The sequence below is a fragment of the Meles meles genome, chromosome 1 (genome assembly GCF_922984935.1).
Source record: "Meles meles chromosome 1, mMelMel3.1 paternal haplotype, whole genome shotgun sequence".
In the NCBI taxonomy this organism is placed as follows: Eukaryota; Metazoa; Chordata; class Mammalia; order Carnivora; family Mustelidae; genus Meles; species Meles meles.
The window spans coordinates 37,806,330-37,822,814 of NC_060066.1; the positions used below are offsets into that span (position 1 = coordinate 37,806,330).

A 16,485-nucleotide genomic window follows, 5' to 3' on the forward strand; every position below is an offset into this window, starting at 1 on the left:
AAGAGAAGCAGGTTAGTAGGTGAGGTCTTAGAGAGATTCCCTATTCTCCCATCCTCTCTCCAAGAACACTGAGAAGATGCTCCTAGATGGTCTTTTAGCTTAAATCCTTTTGTGCAAAGCCAAGAATACACAAAGGTGTTTCTTAATAGAACTTGAATAAAATTTAAAGAAAAGCATCTACAGATGTATTTACCTCTACCTATGAAATTGATATTGTTAAAGCTCCAAAGGGGCCTCTTCTAGAAGCCACTAGTGTGCTTGATTTGCCTGTACTCAGAGGCTGGAAATGTCTCTCCCTACGGTGAGAGGTCATAATCAGAACAGACACCTTTTGGCCACCATCTATAAAAAAAAAGGCAAAGCTACATACAGGCTTACTGAGTTTCTCATATTTTCTATATTTATTTCATGATCCTTAGTTTAAATGGCTATCTTTTTCCTTTTTTTTTTTTTAAATGTAGCTACAGAAGCAAATGTAGTCCATAAAATCCTGAAAATGCCTGAAAATTAAATTGTGAAGGAACCCAGATCCTTAAAACACAGTCAAGATTCAATGTCAGAGCAACAAAATCAATCAAGAAACCAGTTCTAAATTGCTGCGGATGCGAGGTAAGTGCCACCATCTTCTTGCTGACACTCAGCCATTTGGCCTATGCTCTGTACCATGTGTCTTATAAGATGTGACAGGAAGGGGAAGAGGAAGTTTCCTAGTTTGAAATCCCAAGCCTGGAACCCAGGAGAAGAGGAAGAGGAAGGATTAAAGTGTCTGCTTTAAATATATGTGATCATCAGTGCCCACTGGCTCTTACTTTTAGAACCAAGTCTTCCATATCTTGCTATGAGGAACTACATTATTTATATTTAATGATGCTAACCAGCAGATAATATGTGAAATATCATTTCAATGAATTCATTTCAATTTATTTTCTATGCTGTTCTGTGGTATTCTTGATTTCTTTCCTATTTGGTTGTTTTCGTGTTAAATACTAATGTGGGTTTCAGATGTTTTACAGGACATTTGATTATATATATATATATATATATATATATATTTCAACTTAATCCTAATAGCCTTTTGTCTGTTCTGAGCAAAGTCTGAGTTCTGTAGCATTGAAAGTTAATTCAGTGGCTTTAAATAATTCCTATTTCTCATTCATTTTAAGTAAATGCTGATGATTGAGATGGATGCCAAAAGGGCCAGGATAGTAGTCTTTCTCATGTTCAAAAAGTAAGGTCTAGTAAGCTCTTCCTTCAACTCCTAATAACTACAGAAGTCCCCACTTGCAGTTGAATAATATTTCATAGTTCCAAGGCATTTCATAAATATCTCATTTGGAGCTAAGATTAAACCATGAAACTATAAAGACCAGTTATTATTAAAACCATTTTAGATATAAAGAAACTAAGACACCAAGAAATTTACTTATTTGTATCAAAGAATCTTGGTATTTGAGCCAAAGCTAAAAGTCAAAATTTCTGATTTCCATTCCAATATCCTTTGCCATATGTTAATTCCCCCTGCTCGCTGGGGTCAACTTCTTATGTAACAGTCTCCCCACAACTCTCCTTGAGTGATACACTAGAGTTCCTCTCACTTATGAGACCTACTTACTTGCTGATTTCTGTCAAAGTAATAATTTCATTTCATATTACTGGCCAGCAAGAAATGTTCCCAGCAGCTAAATTTTCAGATAAATGTTCAAGTTGTGATCATTATGACATTAAAGTCACAGGTTAATTCGAAGCCTTTCCAGAGACATTAGCAAAACCTTTAATTCTAAAGAGACATGTAATTCAATCCTTCTCTTAAAGTCACAATAACTAAATGAAATCAAGATATGATTTATGAGGTGTAAGAAGGCAGTTTATGATTTTCCAACTGTTGGTTTACTCAGATGTCTCCGGCACATTTTTTGCAGACCTATTCATGAAAGGATAAAGAAGCCAATTACTGTAACTGAAAATTTCAAAACTACACAATAGCCATAAATTGCACTAAAATGATGTGAATTTTTTTTTTTTTGGCTAATTACAACCACTATTTTAAACTCAACTTAACGATGTTAAGAATGATGATAAAAGCAACAACAGTAATATTAACATTCCTGGAGCCCTGTGCTACACACTTAGCTAAGTGCTCCATCCATACATATCACTTAATTCTCACATCAGTTCTAGAAGGTTGCTACCACTCTTCTCTGCCTATTCTAGATAAGTGTTAACCACCTATTCTAAATAACATGTCTGAGGACACATGGCTGTTAAGAAGCCAGGCTGGGATTAGAACTCAGGACTGACTGACTCCAAATCTTGAGCTCTTATTGAACTCTATTCCGTGTTTGCCTCTTAATTAGATCTGAAGTCATATATGTAATGTTTATAAGACTTTAAAATGTGGAAAAAAAATCTCATATTATAGATAACATGTTGTGGATATTTCTGTCATACCCAGAAATATATGATTACCTGATCTTTCAGTATAAATTCTAATCAAGTTTAATTTCTGTATTTTAGTGTAGCCGATGTTTGAAAAATTACAGGAAGGTAAGGAAGCTGCAGGATGGCTGAAGCAACTGGCTTCAAATTGGTTAGTTCCTGTTACACGATGAGTAATAAGCTACTGGACTAACTGACTTTGTGCTGAGGAAGTGTGGGGGTTAGTTAAATTCCCTCAGAATGGTTCAAATCCTTCACAACTGACCAGATGGCACAGTCATTTCTCCAGAAACAAACAAAAAGCCCCAAACAAACAAGAAGAAAAATGACTTTTTAAGTCTGCCCTGGGCTGCATAGTCCAGATATGAGGCAATTTCAAATCTGGACTGCATTACCTTAAAACAAAATAAATACCAAATTTTAAATATTTATAAACACAACTAATACGATTATGTTAAAAACAACTACACACATCTTTACTTAAATGAGAACTGCCAATATTCCAGCTGCTGCATATACAGGTGCTGGCAGAAGATCTCATTTCTGCTAGAGGTTGCTCCAGGTAAGGACACGGGAACGCCACTGTCACATTATTTTCACATTTTAAAAAGGAACTTGTTGACTCACAGATGTATTATCTACCGGGACTAGATGGAAGATCATGAACAGGATATTAATATTAATAGTCATAAAAGAAATTCAAGTTGATAATTTAGGCTTTAGATAACCTGCCATTTTAAAAATTATATATACACCTACAGATATAAACAAACCACCATATATACACATATAGGTAAAGCTGGCCTAATTTAAGATCACTAAATTATGAGGATTGGGATTATACTTTATTAATCTTTCAAATTGTAAGTAAAGGTCATCACTTCTGTTTCACTTCAGGTTTCTTAAAAAAAAAAAAAGGTGTAGGGATAGGTACAAATATAGATTCCATTTACCATCTGTTCTGGGTAGCCTCTCATAGAATTTAGGTTTTTCAACATATATAATATATATGCATAAATGGCATATTATTATATACACACACACACAAGTACGTATCAGTCACATGTGCAGAGAAGGCAGACTGACACGAGGGACAATGAATTTCACAGTACTTCTAACTTCTAACTTGATTTTATAATATATGAAAGGATATCCCTCAGGACCACAGAGAAAGAACACAATTACCACCCTCTGAGTATCCGAACATGTTCTTTGCTTAATGGTGACATGGGCAGAATCAAGCTAATGCTGACAATTCCCTGGAAACAGTTAATTCATTACAATATATTAATTGATCTGTGCTCACAGATGTAAAGATATCGAAGTATCACTTTTGGAGGAAATCCTGTATTAAGTTTCTCAGAAAACCATGTCTCGGCAAATAGTCTACAAAACAGTTTTATTATTTTACAATTGTAGGACTTCTGGTGCCAGCCAGAATTATAATAAGCTCACTGCAACCTAACTCTCATGCTGCTTACAATCAAAAACTTGAGAAAAATTACAAAAAACAAATGCCTGAGGACTCGAAAAAAAGTAAAAAAAAAAAAAGTAAACAAGAACAATGCAGATTGGGGAGGGCAGTCAAACTTGCAGATGTGACCCCTACAGTGATGGGTTTCCTGTTTTGTTTTGTTTTTCCTCTTTTCTCTACTTTGAGAGGGAGTCTTAGGTTGTGGTGTGCAGTGATGGCAAGAACAGCCAAAAGTTCTTGTGTCTGGGAAACAAGGCTCCTGCAGTTTCAAGGGCATAGGAAAACCTGCTGCCTTTTATATTTCTTTTTTTAAAAAAAGATTTTATTTATTTATTTGACAGGGAGAGAGAGATCACAAGTAGGCAGAGAGGCAGGCAGAGAGAGGGGGAAGAAGGCTGCCTCCTGAACAGAGAGCCCCATGTAGGCCTTGATCCCAGGACCCTGGGATCATGACCTGAGCTGAAGGCAGAGGCTTTAAACCCACTGAGCCATCCAGGCGCCCCTGCCTTTTATATTTCTTTCTCTCTCCTGGTTTTGCCCCAAGGTGGGCATAGTGAGTCGGGGTGGGAGGAGGTTGGGGGCAGCTAATGTAATGGCTGGGCCATAGCGGCAGTGACACAGCATTTAAGATTCTAGCAGGTGTTATAACTATGCTTCAGGAGGTAAGGTAAACATGCTTGAAATGAACTGAAATATATAAGTTCTTGGAAGAGAAAGAGAAACTACAGAAAGGAACCAAATAAAAATTTTAGAACTGGAATAGTCAATAGAAATTATTTAATATGAAGAACAGAGAAGAAGAAAGAAAGTAGGAAAAAAGAAAAAAAAAAGAATGGAGTCTCAGGGACCTGTGGAATAATTATAAAATGTTAAATGCTGGTGTCCTCAAAAGAAGAGGGGAAAGATTGGTGCAGAAAAATGTTTAAAGAAATAATAGCTAAGATGTTTCTGAATTTGGTTGGAAAAAGCACAAAGTTACAGAGTTAAGGAGCTCAGAGAACCTCAAAAAGGATAAATTCAAAGAAATCAAGCCTAGATGCATTATAATTAACCCACAGAAATCCAAATATAAAGAAAAAAAAATCTTGAAAGCAGCTAGAGAAAATCAACACATTACATATATGGAGACAATGACTGTGATTATTATGGATTTCTCATCAGAAGCCACAGTGGAACAGTATCTTATGAAGACTCCACTAAAAAGACTATTTAGAAGTAACCAATGAAATCAGGAAAGTTGCAGGATAAAAAATTAATATATAAAAAAATATGTGTGTGTTGTGTTTCTATACACTAATAATGAAAGTAGCAGAAAGAGGAATCAAGGAAACAAACTCATTTACAATTGCATCAAAAAGAATAAAGTACCTAGGAATAAATTTAACCAAGGATGTAAAAGACCTGCACACTGCAAACGATTAGACATTGATGAAATAAATTAATGATGATGCAAATAAATGGAAAGATATTCCATGTACATAGACTAGAAGAATTAGTATTATCAAAATGCCCATACCACCAAAGCAATCTAGAAATCAGAGCACTCACTATCAAAATTCTAATGACATCTTTCACACAACTAGAACAAATAATCCCAAAATTTATATGGAACCACAAAAGACCATGAATAGCCAAAGCAATCCTGATAAAGAAGAACAAAGCCAGAAGTATTAGGCTCCCCGATTTCAAACTATACTACAAAAATACTGTAATCAAAACAGTAGGGGGAAGTGTGTAAACCTGGCGATTCACAGACCTGTACCCCTGGGGATAAAAATACATTATATGTGTATTAAAAAAAAAAAATTTGGAAGGGGAGGCGAACCATAAGAGACTATGGACTCTGAAAAACAACCTGAGGGTTTTGAAGGGTCAGGGGTGGGAGGTTGGGGGGACAGGTGGTGGGTAATAGGGAGGGCACGTATTGCATGGAGCACTGGGTGTTGTGCAAAAAGAATGAATACTGTTACGCTGAAAAAATAAATAAAATGGAAAAAAAAATATGAGACAAAAAAAAAAAAACAAAAAAAAAAAACAAAAAAACAACAAAAAAAAAAACAGTAGGGGGGGCTCTTGGGTGGCTCAGTGGGTTAAAGCCTCTGCCTTCGGCTCAGGTCATGTCCCAGACAGGGCACCTGGGTGGCTCAGTGGGTTGAGCCTCTGCCTTCGGCTCAGGTCATGGTCTCAGGATCCTGGGATCGAGCCCCATGTCAGGCTCTCTGCTCAGTGGGGAGCCTGCTTCCCCCCACCCAGCCCCCGCCTCTCTTCCTACTTGTCATCTGTCAAATAAATAAATAAAATCTTAAAAAAAAAACAGTAGGGCACTGGCATAAAAACAGATACATAGATCAGGGTTAGAATAGAAAGCCCAGAAATAAACCCATGCATATATGTTCAACTTATATTCAACAAAGGAGGTAAGAATATACAATGGGGAAAGGATGGTCTCTCTGATAAATGGTACTGGAAAAATTAGACAGCTACATGCAAAAAGAATGAAACTAGACCACTATCTTACACCATATATAAAAATCAACTAAAAATGAATTAAAAACTTAAATATAAGACCTCAAACCATAAAATTCCTAGAAGAAAACATAAACAGCAAGCTCCTTCATATCAGCCTTCGTGATGTCTTTTAGATCTGACTCGAGACAAAGGAAGCAAAAGCAAAAATAAACAAAGGACTATATCAAACTAGAAAGCTATATTGCACAGTAAAAGAAATCACTGACAAACTGAAAAGACAACCTACTGAATGAGAGAAGACATTTAAATCATATATCCAATAAGGGCTTAATATCCAAATTACAAAAAAACTTGTATAATTTAACAAAAAGTAAACAATCTGATTAAGATATGAGCAGAGGATCTGAAGAGACATTTTTCCCAAGAAGACATACAGATGGCCAACAGCCATATGAAAAGATGCTCGACCTCACTAATCACCAGGGAAGTGCAAATCAAAACCACAATGAGGTATCACCTCACACCTGTGGGAAACGTTATTCCCCAAACACAAGAAATAACAACTATTGGTGAAGATATGGAGAAAAGGGAACCTTGTATACTGTTAGTGGGAAGGTAAATTAGTGCAGCCACTAGAGAAACTAGAATGAAGTTTCCTCAAAAAGCTAGAACTATCATGTGTATACAACACACACACACACACACACACACACACACACACACTCTCTCTCTCTCTCTCTCTTTTTTCTCTCTCTCTGAAATACTACTCAGCCATTAAAATGAAAGAAATCTTGCTACTTGTGACATATGAATGGACCTTGAGGGTGTTATGCTAATTGAAATAGGTCAAACAGAGAAAAATACCATATAATGTCACTTAATATATGGGGTCAAAACAAAACAAAACAAAACCCAGACTCGTAGATACAGAAAACAGATGGGCAGTCACCAGAGGGTAGGCCTTCATGGGTGCAGGAAATTAAGAAGTATAAACCTCCAGTTATAAAACAAGTTAAGTCTTGGGGATAAAATATACAGCATAGGGAACATATTCAACAACATTGTACTAACTCTATAAGGTGAGAGATGTTAACTGGACTTACTGTGGTGACCATTTCATACTGTATACAAGTGTTGACTCACTAGGTTGCATACCTCAAAGTAATGTAATACTGTACTGTATCTCAATAAATAAAAAAGAGTATAAGTACTGAAGAAAGATATAATACATCACCTCTTTCATTTTTAACTTATAAACCTTTTCCAGACCTTTCTTAGAAAGTTAGCTTCATGAGACCAGACTCAGGAATCCAACAAATCTTGTTTTGAATTTTAGCTCTGTTTATTCCTAGGTCTGTAATCTTGGACATGTTATTTAACTTCTGCAAAGTTTAGTTTTTTTTTTTTTTTTTTTAAAGACTTTATTTATTTGACAGAGAGAGAGATCACAAACAGGCAGAGTGGCAGGCAGAGAGAGGCGGAAGCAGGCTCCCGGCTGAGCAGAGTCCAATGCGGGACTCGATCCCAGGTCCCTGAGATCATGACCTGAGCTGAAGACAGAGGCTTTAACCCACTGAGCCACCCAGGCGCCCCTAGTTTCCTTTTTTCTAAGACGGGATTATATATAACATTTCCCATAGAGCTGTTAAAAGGATTAAATGAGATAATGCATTTGAAGACATTAGTACAATGTCTGGCACAGAACGAGTACTCAGTAAATGCTAGTTGCTTCTTCAGTTTTTTTCACTGTTGTATTTTAATTAGTTACTTTCTGATGAATGTCTCCAAATCATGAAATTCATTTTTTAGAAACGTGATCATTTATACTGATAACTCTTTTTGGATAATGTACATGTCCAAGTAGACACATTTTGTGTAGAGAAAGGCACCCACAAGGATATTATGCAAGGGATGCTCCTGAAAAGGTATGGGAGTTTTTTCCTCCCACATGGAACCCCCTGTAGTGAACTGGCTCATAACCTTTACTCTAAGCTTCATCTACTGCAATTGGGTTCCATGTTAGCCTATACACAAGAATTTTAAAACTTTAAAAAAAAAATATATATATATTTTTAAATATTTAAATATATATATTTAAAATATATATATATATATTTAAGATTTTATTTTAAAGTAATCTCTACACCCAACATGGTGTAGAGATCTCCCAACTCTGAGATCAAGAGTTGCAGGTCCCACCGACTGAGCCAGCCAGGCGCCCCCCCGAGGATTTTTTTTTTAAACAAAAAGTACTATAATATTTCAGCCTAAGAACTAATTATAATTCAACTGCACATCTTTGATATGAGTCCTGATAGTTCTGCTGAACTCAGTTATTAGTATCTCCTAGTAGAGGTCAGTGAAGCCACCCACCTACAAGCAACGACAGCTGAAAGAATTTCAGGAGGGCCCTGGAATTCAGATTTATTTTTCCATTCCTGCACCTAGTTTTGGCCAATGTGGAGCAGACCCCCAAACAGGTATCAGGTACACAGCATGTGTTCCTAAATCATATAACATCAACCTCAGGGGCGCTTGGGTGGCTCAGTGGGTTAAAGCCTCTGCCTTCAGCTCAGGTCACGATCCCAAGGTTCTGGGATCGAGCCCCGCATCGGGCTCTCTGCTCAGCAGGGAGCTTGCTTTCCCCTCTCTCTCTGCCTGGCTCTCTGCCTACTTGTGATCTCTGTCTGTCAAATAAATAAATAAAATCTTTAAAAAAAAAAAAGTCAACCTCAGCGCCATGCCCATCTTCAGTGCTCCTGAAGTCCCCACTGCATTGCAGGCACTCAGTAAATGAGGACTTGTCTGAGCAAAGGAGGCAGTGCCTGCTGGTAAACGTTTAACAACTGGCTCTCAGAGCAGGAGAGCTGACTGATGGCATTTGCCAATATATGTGGCAGAAATATTCTCACCGTGGCCGATTTAAACTACCAGTGGTTTAACAACTGTCTTTCAAAGTTCCTAAAAACTTAACAGTGGGCCCTTGCAAGCCAGTTTGAGCTAGTTCCAGCACACCAATGGAGAGAGGGCGAGCAGGCCGTCTAGGAGGTAACCCTGGGTATGCTCTTCCTTAGCAACTGCCTAGTTTCTCTTTTCTGAAGTAGAGGACCTGTACGATGATTCAGCAAGAGCCAAGGGCCCCTTTGACCTTACTTCCTTGGGCTGAAATGAATCCTGATCCCCACACCTGCCACCTACTCTCCAGGAGCCTGCCGTGTAAAATGGTTCTCTTTAATGCCAAGAGCGAACCAACTTGACTACCAGATTGGACAGATTCTCCAAATGCCTCACTGCTGGCTTCCATCTGCTAGATGGGACCACCTGATAGCAATAAAATGCCTGATTTATACCTGAGCTTGCTAGGACCTTCTTCCAATACTGAATCTTAGATGACTACCTTTTCCAGTTTCCCAGCTGAATCTCTAATTCTACATTAACTCAGGGAAAAGGTCTTTATACCCTGTTTGACCCTGTTTCCATTGGCCCTTGCTGTTTAACAGCCAACACGTTTTAAATCTGAACTCCTGATCACTTTCTTACTCTTAAAAGGCAACAAGCTTCAGAAGGTCAATATAATTATTATAATATAGGATTCTCTCTGGTTATAAGAAAGGTATGGATGGAGAAACAAGAGGCAGTTGGCCAATACCACAAATAAATGTGTTTGCTATACATGTAATAAACATCTTTAAACCATCTTAATAAATGAAACAAGATGGGATTGGGAGGGAGACAAACCATAAATGACTCTTAATCTCACAAAACAAACTGGGGGTTGCTGGGGGGAGGTGGGATTGGGAGAGGGGGAGCGGGCTATGGACATTGGGGAAGGGAGGCGAACCATAAGAGACTATGGACTCTGAAAAACAACCTGAGGGTTTTGAAGGGTCAGGGGTGGGAGGTTGGGGGAACAGGTGGTGGGTAATGGGGAGGGCACGTTTTGCATGGAGCACTGGGTGTTGTGCAAAAAGAATGAATACTGTTACGCTGAAAAAATAAATAAAATGGAAAAAAAAAAAAGAAACGAAAAAAAAAAAAAAAAACCATCTTACCTTACTAATAAACCTTCTCAAATACATTTACTATAACGCTGTTAGAGCAAGCTGGTTAGATTAAAAGAATACCAAAACAATAAACTTTCATTTTCTAAGGTGGTTTTTTTTTTCAACCTGAACAGCTGCATTAATATGAAAAGCATACTTATGGGGTATTAATATGAAAAAAAAAAGCTTGACTTCCCAATCACTGGAAATTCTTAAGCATTTCTATAGGCCAGAAAGAACCCCTGTTTCATTCAGCTCTTGAAATAAAAAATGAATATTCAGAGGCACGGTAAGAACGCTGAGGCTAAACCTCGATACATTTCAAACATTTACTTAAACATGATTCAGCTGTGGGACGTGAACTTTACATATTTACTTATTCTTCGGAGAAAAGAAGTCTTGTCTGGTCTGCCAGCTGTTTTCTGTTTGATCGATCTTGATATGCTGGGAATAAAACTTACTAGGTAGTAGTAGTTATTAGCACTCCAGTAAATTCGAAGGCTCTTACCTGTACATTTGTAATCAGAGGCTACCCCTTTAAGCACAGCATCAAAAATGGATATTTCCACTCGCTGCTTTCTGTGGTGACAACTTAGAAGCAAAGAAGGCTGGGACACAATAAAGTATAAAAAAGGTTCCAGCTGCAAGTCACCAGTTCCTCTCCGCCCAGGCTGCCGAACGATAGTTATACCGAGGGCTTGTCTAGCAGATGACCTTGTGGCGGCATGAAGACTTTCAAGAGAGATGACCCCTAGTTTTTTCCCCGAAGGAAGAGCTACGCTGGGGCTCAAGAGATCTTCCGCTGTTACGGTAGAAACGCATGGCTGGCTGGGCTTAGCAACATCTGAATCAACTTCTGGGAGATTTAATGAACTCTTGCCTGTTTTTTCATTATCCTTATGATCTTGCGATTTTGATTTGGGTATGGCCGTACAGGAATAGGTCATTAGTGAGATTCTACTTGCAGTAATGAATATGTCAAAGGGAATAAAATTGAGATTTTTTACGATTGACGACTGGCGTGAGGGACGGGCGATGCGATGCTGACTGGTACCGCTGTGCTGTTCTATTTGTACTATTCGGATTTTAACACTGTCACTGCCGATTCCACTGTCCTGAGTGCCACTGTACCGGGAGGAGGTTTCAGCCATGCTTCCATCAAATATATCTGTTTTTTTCTGTTCTTGCCTAGAGATCTGAAAGGAGAAAGAAAGTATTTTAAACTGGTTATGCTCCAAGTGTTATTATATATAAAGTGTGTTATAAATATGTTAAAAATGGCTCTAGCATAACTTGTACCAGAGTGATCATAAAAACAAAGGGACTGTTCAAAAAACTATTCATATTAAAATGCCAAGGAAATACTTGGGAAAAAGCATCACATTACGTTTCTATTGTTGAAGGAGACTTTGGGGTCTATTTTGAATCAGACTTCCTTTCTTTGGACTAACAGTAGTATATATTTAAAAATACCTCTTTAAAGAATTGTTAGTATTCTTCATTGTGATTTTTCAAGTAGTGCAATAAACTATTTCCAAATCACTATTACTATTGGTTGAAATGATATTTTAGGCAGAAGTAGTTTATATTGTTTACCCTTGTCATTATAGAATTAACTTGTAAGATTTTGGATAGGAAGAGAGGGAAAAGTTAGCAGTCTTAAATTATGAAGGACAAAGAAAAGTAAACTAAAATAAAATTATTTTATTCAAAATGAAGTTTATTTTCCTCTGTGGTAGGACTTGGAACAAGAGTAAACATAAGTGATGAAGCAAAATGTAAGTAATTAAAGTCCTCGAAGGTGGATTTTTCCTTTGTGCACTAAAGGCTACTCGTTTTCAAAATTTTCCATTAAACACTCCCTCCATGGAGAACAGAGAACAACTTGGTGGCCATACAGCACGGAGATCTCTGCTTCTTTGGCTTCCCCTTCCTAGGTCTCCCCAACCATCAGTTTGTGATACGCTGGATGTTTTCACTTGCTTCTTCCTCCAAGTAAAACAGACTCATTACTAAGAAATCATGGCCAATTTCAGAAAAAAACAAATCCTCTTGACTACAGTCTTATCACCAAACATAGCCAATGGTAATATTTTAGTGCACTTTCGGCATTTCTTCCCCACCTGTGCAAAGGTGCTCCCCCTCTAGCCCGTTTGGTTATGATCATACCATAGAGCCAAACTGTACCCCGATCTGGCATATACTAATTACTCTTCATAGCTGTTTGAAAAAGCTGCATAATAATTAGTGTTGGGAACATTTGTTCAACCATTTTCATATAATTGGATATTCCAGTTTTTACTTTTTGACAAAAAAATCTCTATGAACAACATCTAACATTTCCTTAGAACAGGCTTCTAGAAGTAGAATTATTAGGTAAATGTCATAAGAAAGTTTAAGGTTACCAATATTGTTAACACCCTTCCAAAAAAGGTTACATTAATTTATACTAGCACCATCAATGGAAAAATAGTCCCCTGGGCATTGCTTATCATTTCTTAGGCTTTTCTTTAATTTGATCAATAAATATAGTATCATTTTTCCACATGGTACAAATTTTCATGAGTTGCTTATGAAAATGTTAAAGGGCTGTTAACTAATTCAAGACAATAATGTAACAGTCATTAGAATTTTTAAAATACTTCTTGCCTATTGATTTTTAAGTGGTTGAAGGAGATGCATATTGTTAATAAAAGTCCAATATGAATATATGAAGCAAAAACAACACAGTCCTGTTCTTTGAAGACACTATGTCCTTTTCATCCATTCTTTCTCTAGGGTGCTACTTCCCTGTCTGGAGTGCCCCTCCTGAGCCGGCAAACATAGATTATCCCATCAAGACTCAGAACATACGCAACTTGTCTGAGAATTGTTCTCTCATTCTTTTCCTGCTTGGCGATCCTAACGCTTTACACATATTTCAATTTTTACCTACAATGTTCTATAGTGGCACTATTAGATAGTGTTAAAACATTTATAGGTTTTAGAGGCAGATGGATGTGGGGTCAAGTCCACTGCTTTCTGACTGTATGATTTTAGACAAATTACAAACCTCTCTAAGGTTGTATAACCTCATCTGTAAAAATAGGGATTTAAATTTGATCTCAAGAGTATGAGGATTCAATGAGCTAATATGTCCAAAGAGGTCAGCACAGTGCCTGGTATACAGTAAATACTCAGTAATGGGCAGCTGCCACAAGTCTGTCTCTTTTACCAGGTGAAGGACTGCCAGAAGGACTGGGCCACATCATGTGGCTTCTGTGTACCACTAAGGAGTACAGGAGAGCCTAGCATGCTACAGAGAGGATCCATAAATGTTTGATGATGGTTTCTGATAGAATATTAAATAAAAAAATTGGTCTGCAGATTAGGAACACATGATCGTTAGCATTTACATACATGTGGACACAGACCTCCCCATATGCCGTACTCTTTAAGGTCTTTCCAGATATATTCATGGGCTCTTTGCTGATCTGTACTCTCCACCTTGTGGGCTGATCACACTTCTGCTTGGTTATTCTCACAGACTCTGCTGGGTCCTCAACTTCACACTGGGGACATTAATACTCAACCCACAAAGTTGCTTCAGCATTAAATGAGTTAATGTGTTGAACATAATACATAGTGGCATGCAATAAAGGGTAAGTTAAAAAAAAAAAGAAGTCACCTTCTTTGCAAAGACTTCTTTAACCCTTCCAGATGGTGCTAGTCTTTCCAGCTTTTACAGTTTCATAACAAACTAATATTTATTGTCATAGCACTTTTCAAACTGTGTCCTGTCTCAGAGCAATTCAATTGCAAGCAACTGAAGATAAAAAATACCACCGAGTTATGTTTGTTATTTGCCAAATGCACACATCTACATTTTCTATACTAAGTGTTATAGCCCTTTGAAGGGTGTAGTGTTATTCCCATTTTATAGGTGAGGAAACTGAGGCTTAGAAAGATTAATCAATAGGTTCAAGGTCAGTCAGATATTAGGCTATGGGTAAGACAGAACGCTATTAGTATTCTTAGCATACACCATACACCCTATAACATAGCAGAGCTTAATAATCATGTGCTGACTGAATAAACAAGTGAACGTATTTAACTGAAAAATTCAGTAAAATAAAAAAAAGGCAATCATCAAAAGAATTTAATTTTAAAGCTTTTAGTTATCCCTGTTATAAAAAGTTCAAATATACCTCCAAATCCATTACCAACTAGGAATTCTCAAATAATACATGGAAAAAACTAGTCTAGGATTTACTGGCCACGCTTTGACACATTACAAACTAAGTACCTGTATACAACATAATAAAGAATTCCTTTACATTGAGTTCTGAGGCAAACTCAAATCCAGAACTCAACCATTTTCATCCCATCAGGAAAGGCGACCACACTTAACTCCACTACTTTCTATGCATAGAGAAATGTATTTTCTTTTTCTGATTTAGAGATTTGCATTGAAAATCTGGTCTCTCATTCCTTAAAGTAAGGGTTCCCTAATGGTGTTAATGTGACAAAACAAACTGCCCGTAGGTAGATACGCAGTGTCCATCCCTAGTGTGTGTTGAGATTGCCACATTCGGCTCTAGTGAACGTCAAGTAGCCTGATCTTGAGATATAAATAACCAGCAAGGGCAGGATGGCAGCTATCAGCCTGGGTCACACAGGTTACTGAACAGAAGTCAGATGGTAACTAATTCTAGTCACTACCGAGCAGAATGGAATTTGAACCAATGACCCAGAGATGAAAGGCTCTGACTCTTATTGGGGAGAGAAAAAAAAAAAAGTACAACTTTCTCAGTCTTAGGCAATGAAATTCTCAAACTGGGTTAAAAGCCAAGATTTCCTCCATTTTTCTAAGTTTCCACACTATTTGCAGCACTGAAATAAATAAGCTGATGATTTTTGAGACATATTTAAAAATCCATTGGTTTGTCACCAGTTCATTGCAGATTTATCTATTATACTAAAGAGTATCTGGCCTGCTCTTGAGAAAAGTTTTATAATTAATTATGTGTGCTAAGCCCTAAACTTGGGCATCAATTTACTATTCCTTTGTGGAAAAAGAGAAGTTCACAGTGTAGTAACTGAAAATAACTTCTGCTTTATTATCGTCTGAAGGGACTAATAATTTACGTTGTCAAAAAAGAGCAGTATCTGCTTGCTCTTAGTGAAGGCAGCAGAAACACGGATCTCGGGGCAGTGCTGTTATATCAGCTCGCCCACTCTTTACCTAACTCATTTAAAATGAACAATAAAAGTTTTCTTTAATTAGCTACTGGTGTGCATTAACATGATCATGATTAAACCATAAAAACCAACTGTACATTACGCTGGTCCCCTCTTCCATGTGTTTTGAATTATTCTGTTTGAAAATGTACTTTGCGTCCCTTTTAAAAGTTCGACCTTCTGCTTTCAGAGAATTAAATGCATATTACTGCAGTGAAGAAGATAATGTTTCAGACCTCCAGGCATATATTAAACACACTGGCAGCACTTGAGACAAAATGCTTTACTTATTAGATACTTCCTATTCTAAACAGTGTCATCAAAGGCTAAAAACAAAATCCATATAAAAGCTGCACAATGCTTCCACACAGAACCCGTGCCAAAATCCCTGTACTTTCCAACTAATGAGGAAAGGATGTGTACTCTTAACATATGAATGTAAGATTTTCCAAGCATTCACTTTAGGAAACTGGGCTATTGATTCCATATGGGTTATGTTAAATGAAACTGTATTGGTAAAATAACCTTTAAGATATCTGGCATGATAACTATAATTAAACAATATTTAAAAGGCTAAAACAAAAGGGAATTTGGTTCCACAATGGCTAATTAAAATAAAATGAAAAAACACAGCATGCCATCTATCAAGATAAATTGTTATTGTTTAAGAACTATTTAAATACTGTTAAAATATACTTTTAGATAAAATCTGAAAGAGCTGGAAAAATATTTGTGGCTTACAAATGGATAGTTTGGTGAAGAAAAAAGGATAGGACTCTGAAATTGGATGCGGAGATAACAGCTTTAAAGCCTTGAGCACAACCAGATGGTACTTAGAGGAAT

The 16,485-nt window shown here is 37.2% G+C and overlaps 1 protein-coding gene across 1 annotated transcript in view; it reads right to left on the reverse strand.

The window, feature by feature from the left end:
• The window catches only part of VPS13B (vacuolar protein sorting 13 homolog B), an 811,037-nt gene that overhangs the window by 200,207 nt on the left and 594,345 nt on the right, over positions 1–16,485 (reverse strand). Inside the window, exon 34 of the mRNA XM_045996973.1 lies at positions 10,931–11,618. Within this exon, the coding sequence (XP_045852929.1) occupies positions 10,931–11,618 (688 nt within the window). The remainder of the gene's footprint in view (positions 1–10,930; positions 11,619–16,485) is intronic.